Source organism: Euprymna scolopes, chromosome 12, assembly GCF_053919585.1.
Source record: "Euprymna scolopes isolate OS-2025 chromosome 12, ASM5391958v1, whole genome shotgun sequence".
Lineage (NCBI taxonomy): Eukaryota > Metazoa > Mollusca > Cephalopoda > Sepiida > Sepiolidae > Euprymna > Euprymna scolopes.
The window spans coordinates 97,068,973-97,085,917 of record NC_136493.1 but is presented as its reverse complement, the minus strand read 5'-3'; the positions used below and the strand labels follow the sequence as shown (position 1 = coordinate 97,085,917).

Here is a 16,945-nt window from a genome sequence, read left to right as displayed (position 1 = left end):
AAAAAACGCAGGTACTTAAACAAACGTCTGCTTTTCTAGGTCAAAGATCACACCATAGAGAAATGAAATCATGCAGAGCAAGTTAAGCTTGAAGCTTTCTGCGTATTTATTTGTTTCCCCAAGATGTTGGGGAAAACCAGCTCTCCACAAAAAGGGGAGTATCCAAATGAATAGCAATTGTCTGATATGACGGGTTTTCCCCACATTGATCAAAGCTCATTGCTTTTTGGATGTGCTGGCACGAAAAGCCGAGAACACCGCTTTGGATTTTTTGTTTCACTGTTTTATACAAAAAGCACGAACACGCGATAAGACAGAATAGCAGGAATTTTATAACATAAAAGTCGCTCAAATACAAGATAGCCACGACCTCCTTTCGTAAATCGGAGATATTATAATCCAGGGAGTATATAAAAAGTTGTAAGAAAAGGGTAAGTGGCGATTCCCTTGTTAAAAAAATAAAAAAATTTTTTTTTACAACACGGTAAATAAAATTAAAACTGGGTTTATTTTAATCCCTTGTGGTCCGGTACCTTACTTTCTGAAAAAAATTATGTGAAATATTTCTGAAATGTATTTGCTTAGAAGGGTCGAGCATGAGATTTTCGCACAATTGTTAACATGCATTTCTATCAGTATTTTGTTTAATTTTCGATTTTCGTTCATAAAGTGTACATTAGGTTTGGTTTGATAAAAAAAAAAAATTAAAAAATTAAATAAACCGCTTTAAAATATGTAAAACACATACAAAAGCATTTCCAAGTTGATGGGAGAGAAACCCATCTTGCCTTCGATAACATTTTTTCAACCCCTTTTTTGTTTTGTTAATTACAGCAAAAAAACAAAAAACAAAAAAAACTTCCAAACTGATACTCGTGTGGTTTACGGACGATGCTATTTTTAGAAAGGATTTACGAGTTTTCATATCTTTATGGTATATTTTGTTCATTAAATTGTGAGGTATAGAATAGCTGGTACTTGTTGAGAGAGAGGCGACAGATCAATTTTTTTTTTTATCTGTCATTTTAAGCAAAAACAATATTACTTAGTAAATTATCATATCGAAAATAGTAATATATCAAAAAATTATGAGGTGAAACTACACTGGGGGATCATCCAAAGACTTACCTCGAAGAAGTTGATTCCGGAGAGGTTGAAAATAAGAAAATGCCTTTCAGAATAAACACCCCCAACCTCCCCATGTTAAGAACGACTTTCGGAATAAACACCCCCCAACCCCCTATGTTAAGAACAGCTTTCGGAATAAGCACCCTTTGGAGGTTGGACAACCAGTGCACATTGACCCATTATGAAAATTCATTGAGTAGAAAGTTATTTATAGTTATTTTCGGAAAATTGTATGTAACTCAGAATTTTAGATTACATTTTTTTTTTTTTAATTTTCTTCCTTTGAAGATTGGGTACTAGTGCACTTATTGATCCGTGTTGAAATAACGTTATTATTTAAAAAGCCATTCTTAACATGGGGAGGGGAAGGTGTTTTATAACTATTCTATACTTTAACCTTACAATTGAATAAAAAAAAACCATAAAACTTTAATTAAACTAGGAAATACGATTTAAAAAATAGTGTGGATCAGTAAGTGCACTAGCATCAAAGATTGTAATGCGGGGTATGAGGCAACCAAACCAGCTGCCAACTTTTTATTGAAACCAACAGAGAGCTCTTTTTAGTATCCTCGCTGAAATCTTAGGGAGATATCACTCATACTAGTTATTATAGGTGCCACACGGCTTATAAAGAAGAACCTGAAGTCCTACCTAATATTCCTGGTGAACCAAGTGCGGGTTTGTATTACTGTACACATAGGTTCAAAAAAGTTGTCAAAAAACAAATATATAACAAATAAATGTTATCAAAGGCAAGATAAGTTACTTTTCTACCAAACTGGATATATTTTTTGTGTTTTTATTCAATGTAACATGTTTATTCAGCTCGAAAAACATTCAGTGTTTACCGATGTATTGGAAAATTCAAAATGGCGCCCGACTCTCTCTTTAACACGGTAAGTTTGGGAAAAGGTGTTATAAATAATAAATTAGACAAAATACTATTAAAAAACAACCGAATATATGTCAACTTAGGTCATGGTAACATATATTGAGCGAATTTCTAACAGTATTTTGTCTAGTTTATTATTTATATCACCTTTTCCCGAACTTACCGTGTTAAAGAGAGAGTTGGGCGCCATTTTGAATTTTCCACTACATTTGTAAACACTGTATGCTTTTCGAGCTGAATAAACATGTTACATTGAATAAAAACACGAAAAATATATCCAGTTTGGTAGAAAAGTAACTTATCTTGCCTTTGATAACATTTATTTGTTCGTTTTTTGATAACTTTTTCGAATCTATGTGTACAGTAATACAAACGCCCAAGTGCAATTGTCTGGACCTCTTTTGCACTTGGTTCACCAGGAATATTAGTTAGGTAGGACTTCAGGTTCTTCTTTATAAGCCGTGTGGCAGTGTGGCACTGTGGCGTGGCACCTATAATAACTAGTATGATTGATATCTCCAAGATTCCAGTTTCTTTTCATATCATACATGAGACCTTGATATTTGGTCTGCTTCTCTTTCAGCTCTGGCGTCCAACATCTGTAGCCTATAGTGAAAGCCCCCCCCCCACTTTTTCTTTTGCTAAAAACATAATAGTTGTTCTACTCTATGAATTTTCGCAATTTTTGAATACACAAATATTTCCGGCGTGACAATTACGTAATATTGTTATTGCTTACAAATGACATATTTAAAAAAGAAAAAAAAAAATCGATCTGTCGCCTCTCTCTCTCCACAAGCATCAAAAAAATCGATCTGTCGCCTCTCTCTCTCCAAAAGCACTCCTCCCCATGTTAAGAATCGTTTTCTAAACATTTCAGCAAGGTCCGTAAACTGCACAAAGGCAGAGCATACAAAACAGGGGTAAAATAATTTTTAGATGTATCGTCGTATCGATAATGTAAAATTGATCAGTTAAATGTAACAATGTAAATGAATCAGTATTTTATTTATTTTTTTGCATTATTTTTTACGTTTTCTGTCTGGTGGGACCCAGGTTTCATTTTGTGTGGTCGTCTTTCGACTGGTACCGCAACTTGTTAACGTATTTTATCGAGCCAATATTGGCAACCATGGAGGCCGATCTATATAAGTACTTTCCTTCTTTAAAAAAAAAAAAAAAAAAAATACTTCGTTATGCTTGGTTTGATTATTTATGCTATACGTTTATTATTATAAGCATACAAATAAAATGTAAATAATTTAAGGAAATAAATAAGCCTATAAAAAAGAAGCTAAAGAAGTAGGTGGAACCTTTTAATGCAAGTGGTCGTGTATAACGCATACAATAACAAAACTATTCGGCAACGGACCAACTAAAGTTAAACAAAATCGAACCAATAAAAAACAATGAAATAAAATAAATGACACATTTTAAGGAAATTTGTTGTTGGTTTACACCTTTTTTTTTTTTTTTTTTTTTAACTGTTTTTGTTTAACTTTTCAAATAACTATATTTTAGAATTACATACCTGGTTTGACGGGACAAATTATTTACTAGATAGTTTATCTAAAACTCAACTGACACTGCGCATGCCATTTACTCACTTCCGGTTTTTCACAGGAAGTTCTGACGACGTGGAAATTAGCTTTGATAAAGCAATCATGAGTTATCCACCTTTAGTTTAACAAAAAGATGATGGTTGTTTACATGGAGTTGGAGTGATGAGTGATCTTTTAAACCCACGCATTTCAGGTGAAAACATTATTACGTGCTTCGTATGAATTCCAAAAATTACGAAAAATGGTACAGTAAAAAAATATTTGCAAGTAAAAATAGAATTTATCAAATAATCGAGTTTTAATGTGTTTTAATATTGAACGGTTGTACGACCAATTCAGTATACAAAACAAGGGAGATAATCTTTGACTGAAATTAACAAATTAAGAATCCGCATTTAAAACACACCGCATTTCAGAACGTAATTGTAGCTGATTCTTTTTTAAACTACTTTTAACACATTTTTTTGGAATTTTTGGAATTTATACTAATTTCGCCCTAACAAATAAGTACATAATAATGTTTTCACCTGAAATGCATTGGTCTAAAAGCTCACAAATATAAAGAAGCACCAAATCTAAAGTTTTGTAGTAATAAGGAAAGCATTATTGCAGAGGGCAGAGAGGCAGTGTGAAGGTGCCAATCGACAATAGAACTAATAAAGTAGACGCAAGGCAAAGACGTAACGGCAATTTCAAAGAACTAAGGCTAAAGGTGAATCCGGTCCTATACAGTATCACTTTGCCAGGTGCTTCCTCCATGGTAAAGTACTCTGCCTATGCTGACGATGTAACATTGCTTGTAATGAGTAATGCTGAGATTAGTGTTGTCGGCATGGAAATAATATTGTGTATGAAACAGTAACAGGGGCCAAAATTAACTGTGACAAGTCTTTGGGTTTGTGCATCGGTGCCTGGAGGGGAGTCTCCCTTTAGAGATCCTTTAGCTGGAGTAACAGGCCTTGCAAGATACTGGGACTCTGGTTCAGTCCTGATCTTCAGCTGGAAAAAAATTGATCGGAGGTTTTGAAAGCGGTATAGTCTGCAGCTAGTCTGTGGATCAGCAGAAACCTTTCGTTAAAGGGCATATCGCACATCTATTCAATCTTTATTTACTGTCTTTCCATTCTCCCTCTCCTGTCAGATACACTGCTATATTTGCAGTGGGCTCTTTTTCAGTTCTTGTGACTTGGAAAGTCTCCTATGGTCTGTCGCAATATCTCTAATCTCCATCCTTTTAAGGGCAGTCTGGGTATGCCAAATGTGGAGATTCATCTACACACGCTTCGGCTCTATTAGCTGGATCAAATGTGTACACAAAGTGAGGGAAATGGTGGCCTCTGGAAAAACGACACTCGGAAAGCCTTTCTGGCTTTGAGAAATGTGCACTCAACCGAAGGGGAGGCACACAGATTGCCTAAAGGCGAGTGCTCGTTCTATCATGAGTGCCATCATGCATTGAAGTTCTTTCTAAGTGAAAGAAAGCCTCTCTGACACTCTGCTGTTATCTTGAAAGGCATTATATCGGGAGTTAGTGAGAGAATAATGTAAGTGATGGGCTTGCTTTGACGAATGGGCAGCTTCGCTCAATCTAGCCTTGGGCGCCTGGGTCAGGGTGTCTCACTAACGATGAGGCATCTCTGGCCTTGCTGGCGATTCATGATTCTCTACGGGTCAGTAAAAGACTTTACTCAGCTGGCCTTGCTATTTTGCCTATATTTAAACTGTGTGGTGATGAGGACAAGACTTTATGCCACACCTTCGTTTATTGCTGCATCGTTGTTTGAGTTTGTTCACATACTGAACGTATCGTCTTTTACTCTGGTACTCATCAATATTTGTAGCAATTGGGCTCCGACAACAAATGAGCTAAGAAAAAAATTGTTTTTGACCTTGTTAGCAGTGATTAGAGGTGTGATTTGAAACATAAAAGTGGTCTACGTATTGGAGGACTTCACTCCTCCTGACCTTATATGAATCTTCTGTTATCATTTAAAGGTTCGTATTAAGGCCGAGAGGGTTAGATTCTCTTCTGAAAGGTGGACGTCTGTTGCACATATTTGTCGAGTGAATGGAGCAAGTCTTGAATGGTACTTGGACATGCCTTAGGCAAAAGAATTTTGAGAAGCAGAAATGAATGTCAGCCTTGACATGTTTTTAGTCAAGAGCAGGTCATGATTAAATCTAGAGTAAGGACCAGGTTTTAGGTATTTAAGTTCATAACTTAGCTTGTTTGTGATAATGATCATTAGACCCCGTTTTTTTTCCCCCATTCCCCATCCCAATTATTTGACAGATCACTTAATTTGCCAGAGATGCGGGTTCCCTTTCAAAATTTTTGTGAGAGGTGATAGTTATAAAGTGTTCGGGCCCCACATTACCTTTTAACCGGCAAATTGATGTCTGCCACAGTGTAGTAATGGAGGATGGGGACTGTCTTTTTACTAAATAGCATTTTATCTTGTATATAATGTTTTATGCCCCCCCCCTCCTGTTGCATATTTTCAAATATGGATTTTAAGTGGGTTACTCATGGTATGTTGTTTTTATGGTGATCGATGAAGAATGTATACACTAATGGATGTATAGTATTAATGGGGTATTGTGGTGAGAGTAGAGTGAAAGTAGGAATTAGCTAGGTTAACTTAGTTAGCATTAGTTTGTTATGCTCGTTTTCTCCCCTTCCCCTCTTTTTTAGCCTTGGGCCAAATTTTTCTTAAAAATTGTACATTTTTAATGAAAATAAATATTTAATATCTAATTGTATCCAAAATATTGCAACACAGAAAATGAACATTTCACTGACTCATATACAAGTCTTCTTCACCTTGTTCACACATTTGTACATGCTTGTGAGAGTCAGACAAAGAGAAACGGATTGCTACTCACAGCTATATACGCACTAACAAGAACAATGTAAGCCAACATATATATATATATATATATATATATATATATATATATATATATATATATATATATATATATATATATGCTGCCAAATGCTCACATATGCATACTATTCACATTATGGACAAATTGACTCGACCATCTTCAAAAATTTAGAATAAATGAACATTTGAATTGTTGAAAATAACTTTTTATTCTTATCTCTTGCATAAACAAACTTTGCTAATTCCGTTTTTCTCAGGTTTTTGCATTTATAAAACTCTGTTCATGATTTTAGTTAGCACTTGCTAACTGGTGACCCTTCTATTTCAATGTCCCATTCATTTCCATTTTATTATGCATGCATGTCTATATGTGCATTTCGTTTTCTGGGTTTGTTTTACAATCCACAGAGATTCGAAAAAGTGGTAAAAAATTCAAATATATAACTAACAAATGTTAGCAAAGGCAAGATAAGCTACTCTTCTACCTATCTGGAAAAGTTTTTAGCGGTCTTACTCACTTTAAAACATTTATTCAATTCGAAAAACAAATAGTGTCGAGCATTAGGTGAGAACAAGAAAAATGGCTGCCAGTTGACACCTAAATATTCAAAGTTTTGATAATGACTTAAAAATAAAAAAAAAATGATACAAAATGCTGTTAGAAACCTACCCAATAAATGTCACAATAACATACAAGGGCCCGACAATATTTTTGGACACTTTAGTATTTGACTTCCCGAGTATCAGAGTGGCAAAATTCCTTCAATAGAATAGCGTAAACATATAAAGACAATACCTCTAATAAAAATGAAAGAAAATCGATTAGGTAAGGAAAAATATTTAATTTTCATCATTTTCGCAACATTATTTTTTGGACATCATTGAAAAACTGTTAATAGTCTGTAATATCACCTTTCTTCTCAATAACTTTTATCAATCTCTCTTCATAATGATCAACCATATGCACAGTAACATCTCTATGTGTTTCTATTAGTTGTTTTTTGGCATCTAATATTCATTCCCATAGTTGAGCCTCTTTCGTTATTTCAGGTCCATCATAGACAAGTTGCGCAAGCATTTCCCAAACATTTTCCATTAAATTTAGATCTGTGCTTTTTGCAGGCCATTACAAAGTAGTCATATTCACTTTAGCCATCCATTCTTTCATGAGTTTTGACACATGGATGCTGCAATTGTCTTGATGTAGAACGAAATCATTCCTTATCTTCTTATCCTTGGTAGAGCTTTCTCTTCCAGCAACTTTGTAGCTTTTGCTGTTCTGTCACCCTTTCAGCTACTCCAACCATGTTTCCATTAGCAAAGATCATATCAAAAACCATAACTCCTCCTCCTCCCATCATTTGTTAAGTACAACAGGCTCACCCCTTCTTGACCAAGTATACCATCCATCGGGCCCATCAAACTTGAAACGCTTCTCATCAGTAAATACAACCTTCTTAAAGTCAACATGCTTTGTTAACCCCCTTTTAGCACTCTCCAGTCTTGCTCCTTTGTGTTTCTTTGTTAATGTAATTTTTTTCTTAGCCTTTGCATACTTCCAACCAATCCTATGCAGCGTTCTTTGTACTGTTCAGACGTTTACATCCAATTCACATTTCTCCTTCACTTTTCTTGCTGTAACTTTTTCTCAACATGTCAAAAGCCGTGTCACAGTCCTCTTCATTCTCCTTTCAGTCCTCTTGCCAATTGATCTTTTCCATCCTCTCTTCTTCTTCCACTCGGAGTTTGTCTTTGGCATGTATTCGATCGTTGATTTTGACAGCTTCAAATCCATGGCGATCCTTCTGATACTGAGACCATCTTCCTGCTTCTTCCATGCCAAACAAACCACTTCTTTTGAATGCATTTTACCTCATTAAACTTAATTGTTTTGCCAGTAAAATACAACAGATAATTGATTCTAATGATGACAGCTAAATGTACAAGCAGAAAATTTGCATACAGCAACATATACATGAACATAGCTCTTAATGAAATAGGATTTCTTGTCATGTCCGAAAAATAGAGTCACGCAAGTTTTCACAAAAATCACAAAAAACTAAAATTATCAAAGCCAAACTAAAAAAATTATTACACTAGTAGTGGATTTTCACTCCTCAACTACGTACTTACAATCTCAAAAGGTTTTGGCACTAGTAACCACCTTGAAGTACTTTTTTCAAAGTGTCCGAAAAATATTGTAAGGCCCTTGTATATTGGTTGGATTTCTAATAGTATTTCTCAGATAGGTAGAAGAGTAACTTATCTGGCTTTTGATAATCTTTATTCGTTATACATTTGTTTTGTTTTTTACCACTTTTCGAATCTCTATGGATTGTAAGACAAACCCCAGTTTATTCCTTTGCTAAAACCTAACCTTTATAAACAATTCATATTGGTGCAGTTCTTGACAATACTCAAAGACCCTATCATCTTGCAAAATGCTATCTACCAAGGCCAGGGATTACACCACAATTCTTAAAGTATGTTTTAATCATTTCATTTTTATTTTGAATTTGTTAAATTCTGTAATGAAGCAAATAAATTCATCTGGGTAGTTATTTTTGTGTATATCCGTTAGAAGCGTTGAGTGAAATTTGAAGAATAAAACATGTATAAATACATTTGAAGCCAAAACTGCAATGGGAAATGTTTTATAAAATAAACAGGCGTTTATTCTTAAAGCAATATATTTCGGAGTAAGACTCCTTTATCAATCTTTTTTTTTTTTCACTTCTTCCTCGACAGGATGTAGTGGAAGATAGTTCGATGAAGAGTCCACGTGATGTTGTTAGCTGCAGGGTTTTTATGAAGCCGGATAGGTGACGCATGGTCGCGCATTTTGAAAATCTGGGGAGTTATTTTTGTGTATATCTGTTAGAAGCGTTGAGTGAAATTTGAAGAATAAAACATGTATTAATACATTTGAAGCCAAAATATATTTCTTTAAAAATAAACACCTGTTTATTTTATAAAAAATTTCGCGTTGCAGTTTTGGCTTCAAACGTATTTATACATGTTTTATTCTTCAAATAAATTCATGTTTTCACTTAAAAAAAAAACACCAACTTTTTGAGATCTTCTTTTTTTCTTCTTCTTCTTCTTCTTCATTGTACGAAGTCGGTGTACGGTGTGATCAAACTACTATCCACAATATTTTGACCATGTTAAAAATTAAATACGGGACTTTCCTCCCTCTTCACCGTAAGAGAAATGAAAATAGCGAACTTTTACGTCATTCACCGGCTTGATTTCTGTGTCAATATGGCGGGAGTTTAAACCTAAGGAAAATAAAACATCACACATGCACACACGATCAGATTATTAATAATAATAAATTGAAAACAATGACCACAACTTTAAAGGCTCTGTCTTCAGACACAATACGATTGATTGGTAGCACTCAGGTTGTTACGTCTGTGAGCAGTGTGGTCAAGGAATTAATCGAAAATTCGATCGATGCCGGAGCGACGAACATCGATGTCAAATTGGTTTGTTGTATTGTTTTTTCTTTCAGTTATAAAGATTGTTTTAATTATTTGGTACTTGTAGAGTTTAATCAAGACATTAAAAATGAAAATATCAAAAAAGGGTTATATTGTACGTATCCGTTTTGAACTGAAGATCTCCGAAAAAAAATTTCACTTAATTTGATAGAGTAGTTTTTTTTTTTTTTTTTTTTTTTTTTAATTTATTTACAGAGGAAAAACATGTTTTTATGAGAGCGCGTTGAAGGCAGACATCTTGTTTTTTTTTTTTCTTTTTTGGAGTTGATTAACGCCACGGGGAGATAACTCCATGTAAAGCGCCGCATCTCCCTCCCCCATCTTTAATACTAGCTTTTCTTCCTAAAATCGAGCCTTTTGTTCGATATCACATTGTTTTTTCACTGTAAAACAAAAACTACTTGATGAAATTAAGTGAATTTTTTTCGGAGAACTTCATTCCATAACGGATTCGCGTTAACTTTTACGGGTAGGGTCCCAACGTCCCGTGTTCGGGGAGAAGCCGTCTGACGTAGCGGTGTCGAGGCGAAAAATTACCCCCTTCAATAAAGTTGTTAACTTAAGAAAAAAACAAAACAAAAAATAAAACAGTTCAAATAATTAGAATTTGTTTTGGTACTCCTTGGGTGTTGAGTTCCATGGCGACCAGCATAAAATCAAGCGTTGCTCCCTTCCGGGCACATGCGCACGTAACATTTTTTTTTTTTATTTACCTACGTTGTCGTAGTAACTGAACGATTGGGTTTGTATTACAGTACACATAGATTCGAAAAAGTTGTCAAAACAACAAATATATAACAAATAAATGTTATCAAAGGCAAGATAAGTTACTTTTCTACCAAACTGGATATATTTTTCGTGTTTTTATTCAATGTAACATGTTTATTCAGATCGAAAACCATACAGTGTTTACCGATGTATGTATTGGAACATTCAAGATGGCGTCTTATTCTCTCTTTAACACGGTAAGTGTGGGAAAAGATGTTATAAATAAAAAACAGGATAAAATACTGTTAAAAACTCGCTCAATATATGTTACCGTGACATAGGTTTGACATATATTCGGTGGGTTTTTAATAGTATTGTGTATGTTTTTTTTTTATTTATTTATAACACCTTTTTCCAAACTTAAGGTGTTAAAGAGGGTGTGAGACGCCATCTTGAATGTTCCACATCGGTAAACACTGTATGTTTTTCGATCTGAATAAACATGTTACATTGAATAAAAACACGAAAAATATATCCAGTTTGGTAGAAAAGTAACTTATCTTGCCTTTGATAACATTTATTTGTTATATATTTGTTGTTTTGACAACTTTTTCGAATCTATGTGTACAGTAATACAAACCCACATTTATTAATGTTTCACTTTTATAGACATTTTTTTTAAATGACTTTTATCGATTTTTTTTATGGGTAAAAAACGAAAAAAATAACTAAACCATTTACTGACAATTTCTCAGTATCTTGACTTTGATAACATTTATTTGTTAAAAATATTTGTAAAAGTGAGAAATTATCAGTAAATGGTTTAGTTATTTTTTTTTTTTACCCATCCGCAAATGCTATTAAAAAAAAAAGTATTTAAAAATTCTCATTTAAAAAAACAAAACAAAAAACAAATGTATGTAAAAGTGAGACATTATTAATAAATAAGAGTAAAACTTTTTTTTCAAAATAAATTAATAATGTGACGAATAATCGTTTAGTTACTACGACAACGTCAGTAAATAAAAAAAAAATGTTATGTGCGCATGCGCCAGGAAGGGAGCAACGCTTTTTTTTTTTTTATGCTGGTAGCCATGGAACTCAACACCCAAGGAGTACCTTTGTTTTTATTTTAACAGTTCAAATAATTAGAATAAAAAAAATAAACAGTTAAAATAATTAGTAATTTTTTACTCCCTTATAAATTCCACAAATAATTAGAATTTTTGGTATACCACATTTTTTTAATTCAACAGTTCAAATAATTAGAATTTTTGATAATTCAACAATTGAAATAATTAGAATTTAAAATATAAACAGTTCAAATTAATTAGAATTAAAAAAACGGTTCACATGATTAGAATCTTTATAAGAAGTACACAGTACATGTGGTTAGTTAACCCTGTAAAATTCTGTGATTTGTTTCACAATATTTGTAAAAGCATCGCTCTCCATGCAACCATATTGTTGTCGCCACATAAACGCGTCCAAATGCGACAGTAAAATTGAGGATGGTGCACCATGCATTGTTTTCAATCTCCGTTTACACACCATCCACATATTTTCTATTCTGTTAGTGTGCACTTGAGGGTTAGGGGAATTTTTTGCCTCGACACTGCTTATGCCAGACGGATTCTCACCGAACTCAGAACAAGGCGGGACGTCGGGACCCTATCCGTGAAAGTTAACCCAGATACGTACAATTTAAAGTTTTTTCGATATTTTCATTTTTTAATGCCTTGATTAAACTGTACAAGTACCAATTATTATTTTTTTTTGTGTGTTCTTATATAGATCAAGCCCCTTGATTGTCCGTATAGTTCAATAAAATCCGAGATAGAGTTACAACAAACGAAAAGCGACCATACAAAATGAAACATGGGTTCCTAAAATGGAAACGAAAAACAAAGCAATCACAAAATTACTGGGCTTGTTTTACAATCGACAGAGGTACGAAAAAGTGGTAAAAAAAAAATCTGTACTCATGCAGAGAGTGATCCGTGCTGAAATAAATATGTTAATTAAAAAGCCATTCTTAACATGGGGAGAGTAGGGTGTTTTGTACCTATTCTGTACTTTAACATTGGAAATACAATTTAAAAAATAGCATGGATCACTCTCTGCATTAGCACCAAAAAATCTATACTCCTATAAATTCTTTTTTTGGTAGTTTTTAAAATTAAGTCCACCTCCGTGCGCGCCATAAACAAATCTACTTCTCTACAACCGACACTGCCACCTAGCGGAAACAAAATGCACTTTTCTGAACTGCTCCCACTTCCACCTAGCAGAAAAATCCACTTTTCTGAGACTGACACTGCCCCACCCCCCCACCGAAATATGTCATTTTTATACATTCGTCCACCTGGACAATTTTCTTTTAAATGATGACACTCTAAAGGTTTTCGACTATGCTGAATAAGAAAATAGCATTTAAATTTTGTAGCAACAAGTAGTTTGAGATATAAAGACTGCTCCCTATCCCCCCCCCCACTTTTGCGGGTTACCTGACAATAGTAATGCTATGATTTGCTGTGATAGGTGTGATAACTGGTTTCATTTTGCTTGTGTTGGCATCCGTCAGTCACCACCGATGAAAGAAAATTGGTATTGTTCAAACTGCCTCGAGTGGAATGTCTTTATGGAGAATTTGCCGTCCTCCCATTCTGATATTCCTTGTGTTGAACCGTCCGATGAAGATGATGAGCAGATTTGGATCTGCCCTGGATATGGACATCCGGATGATGGAACTGCTATGATTTGTTGTGACGGATGCCAGGCCTGGTATCACTTTCATTGCATAGGAATCCAACATCCTCCGCCTGCACAGGAGAGTTGGTATTGTGGTCATTGCTTGTAGTTGAGGCAACGATAAGCTGGTTGCAAAAAAAAAATAAAGTAAAAATATTCTCTTTTTAAAATTTTTTTTTTATTTTGGAGAAAGGAATGTGTAGAAAATGACTACCTACCTACCTGCCACAGCGGCTGGGATGATCGGAAGAAACTGTAGCCTTCTTTAGTTCACCTTAAATTAAGTTTGTCAACACGCATGAATGAATGCATGGTTGACGTGTTCACGTGATGAAATCATGTGATAAACACCTTCCTTTTCTTTTCTTTTAAAAGCAGCCATATGCTGCATAGGTCGGAACTCTTTGACAGTTTGGCGCATCAGTCTACCAGACCTCGGAGACGTCTAGGTTGCAACAAGACAACTTGTTGCAACGTCACTTACTTCTAGCTTATCTTCTGGGAATTCCCCATATTATTTTGATCACTATATAACGTATTGAGGTTATATGAGAAAATAAAGCTGTGTACGCATTATAAATGTTTCTTTTATGTTTCTTATTCTTTTCTGTTTCTTATGTTATACATTAGTACATTAGGAGTCATTTCGAGTTAAAAGTTTATTTACTGTACCCATCTGAACTAGAGAAAATCATGATTTTTTTTTTTTTTTACACAGTGATCACTACTTATCAAGGCCCGGAAGCCACTCAGGGATAAGGGTTATTGCAAGTACATTACGTTAGTGTGGAGATTTGATAAAGTGTTTACTTAAGGGGGCGGTTCATTAAGAATTTGTTAACATTGGACTTGAAGACATCCAAGTTGTAGTCCGGTGGGAAGCAGGCAGGCGGAACAGAGTTCTACAGGCGTGCAGTAGCAGTATCAGAATTTTTGTAGGAATGTTTGACACCCCTAACACGAAACTGCGAATACAATATAAAAATCTCGGAATTTCTCTGTTAAAAGTGGGTTATTTATTTTCTTTATGGATTATACTTCCAAAATAAACTATTACAGTTGTTTTAAAAGTAATAGAAATATTTTTTTTTAAAACAGTAATGAATTTTCCGAACTCAATATTTTTCAATTTTGGAACTTTAAAAATCTATAAAAATTTTTCTATTGATTCTATTTTTACGATATTTTCAGGGTCAGTGTGAAATTTTATGTTCTTTCCAATAAATCGAATATAATATTTTAGACAAACGTTTTTTTTTTTTTAAATTCACGACCCCCCCCCATCCCAATTTTTAAGTGTCTATTAAAAAGTAAATAATTAATTTAGTCACCCGAAAGTAAATAATTAATTTACTCACAAATTGAAGAGAAAAGGTCAATACATAATATATTCAAATTAAAAAAAAACAAAACATAGTGTTCTTTTAGAATTTTACCTGTAAAGTTTGAAGTTTAAAACCTTTTTTTTAAACCACGTTATTTGTTTTATCTTTTTTTTTTTTTTTTTTTTAATGGAACCTTGGTCCTTGCTCCTTTAATTGAAAAAAAAATTAGGGCTTGAATTACATTTTTCGAGGAGTTATAAGCTTGGAAAGACAGGGGGTCGAATAATTCACGCCTCCCATTTTGTAAATGTCTAATAATAATTAATTTAGACCCCGATAAGTACATAATTATTTACTCACAAATTGAAGAGAAAAGGTCAATACATAATATATTCAAATTTAAAAAAAAAAAACCATAGTGTTCTTTTAGAAATTTACCTGTAAAGTCCGAAGTTTAAAATCTTTTTAAAAAAAAACACGTTTTTTTTTTTTTTTTTTTTCAATGAAATCTTGGTCCTTGCTCCTTTAATTGAAAAAAAAAATTAGGGCTTGAATTGCATTTTTCGAGAAGTTATAAGCTTGGAAAGATGGGGTGGAATTATTCGCTATTTCTGACACTGCTAGGCGTGCAGTTCTAAGAAAGAAGCTTTGTTCATGGAATCCTCGTTTTGATTTAGGCACAGATATAGAGTGGAGGAAATTTTTCACAGTGGATTCAGCTAGACGGGTGTTTTTCGTGAAAGATTGGCGAGGGGGGACCAGAGATTGGAGTTCAGACAAGCACCTGCCATGGAAATAACGATAAAACAAGGATAGGCTCGCAATGTCTCTTCTGTGGGAGAGAGATTGCAGGGTAGAGAAAAGGGCATCCCCCACTAAGCCACAAAGTCTATTTTGTACTCTGTCAAGGCAGGATAGGCTGTTTTTAGCAGCTCCTGCCCAGATATGGCAGCAGTATTCCATCCTTGGACGTACTTGTCTTTTATATAGATAGAGAATTGCATCAGTAATGAGATATCTTCTGGAGCGGTAGAAGGATCCCACTATCTTTCCAGCGACCTTGGCAACAGACTTGATGTACGTGTTCCATTTCAGATCAGGAGTAAAGGTCAAACCCAGAAGCTTGTCAAAACACGGGGCCTCACCCAGACGAGAGCCATCCATCACAATTGATGCCAGATGGGGATCAGAGCGTTGATGATGTAAGGATAGGAGTTTGGTTTTGGATGCATTAAAGGTAACCAGCCACATCTTCCCCCACTGAACCACGCGCTCGAGATCAGAGGAGAGAGAATCAGAGAGAACTTTGTCATTTACAGCCTTTGATGTGTTGCCGTATATGGTCGTGTCATCAGCATAGATGTCAACGAATGATTTAAGTATGTGTTTAGGGAGGTCATTGATGTAGATCAGGAAGAGAGTTGGGCCCAGGATTGACCCCTGAGGGACTCTAGCATTTATATTGCAGGCCTCTGATTTTTGTCCATCTACCACTACTCTTATGAGCCTATTGGAGAGAAATGATTTAATGATTGAGAAAACATTTCCAGTTATACCGTAGCTGGAAATCTTGTGAAGTAGACCCTTGTGCCATACCTTGTTGAAGGCCTTTGATATGTCAAGAGCAATTGCCCTAGAAAGGAAGTCTTTGTCAAGAGATTCACTAATCCTGTGGGATATAACCGTCAGCACATCTGCAGTAGATTTTGCAGAGCGGAAACCATATTGAGTGTCACTAAGAAGGTTATTCCTGCTGAGGTGGTTGACTATTTCTCTATTTAATATGGATTCCAGCAACTTACTCATAACACACAGGAGACTTATTGGTCTGTACTGAGAGGGAGATGACTTATCACCTGAATTCTTAAATACAGGGCAAACTGATGAGGTCTTCCAGGGAGTCGGAAAGCAATTCTCCTTAAGGCAGCGCTTAAATAGTTTCGTAAGTATGGGAGCAAGTTCTGGTTGAAGCTTTTTTAACACTATAATTGGGATGCCATCAGGGCTAGTTGCTTTACTGGAATCTAGGTTCTTGATTAGCTTGGCGACCTCATGCACGGATATTTGTATGTTACCTAGCTTGTTCTGTGTTATAGGAGGAAATATGGGGAGTTGATGACCTTCGTCGCATAGGGTAGAATTAGCTGCAAAGTTCTTTGCAAATAGTTTGGCCTTGTCT

The 16,945-nt window shown here is 34.8% G+C and overlaps 2 protein-coding genes across 5 annotated transcripts in view; one reads left to right on the top strand and one right to left on the bottom strand.

The window, feature by feature from the left end:
• Window positions 1-3,710, bottom strand: part of LOC145291430 (ORM1-like protein 2) — a 111,916-nt gene extending 108,206 nt beyond the window's left edge. Inside the window, exon 1 of the mRNA XM_080137267.1 lies at window positions 3,555-3,710. The gene's annotated coding sequence lies outside the window, so the exon portion shown is untranslated. The remainder of the gene's footprint in view (window positions 1-3,554) is intronic.
• Window positions 1-16,945, top strand: part of LOC145291429 (PMS1 protein homolog 1-like) — a 104,753-nt gene that overhangs the window by 19,064 nt on the left and 68,744 nt on the right. For 2 of the 4 annotated variants that reach the window (XM_080137264.1, XM_080137263.1), the window contains exon 1: window positions 9,695-9,967. The exons of 1 other annotated variant lie outside the window; for it this stretch is intronic. In XM_080137264.1, the coding sequence (XP_079993390.1) occupies window positions 9,824-9,967 (144 nt within the window). In that variant the 5' untranslated portion in view covers window positions 9,695-9,823. Of the gene's footprint in view, window positions 1-9,694; window positions 9,968-12,484; window positions 12,641-16,945 lie in introns of those variants that run through there. One more of the 4 variants, XM_080137265.1, reaches the window with a different exon arrangement.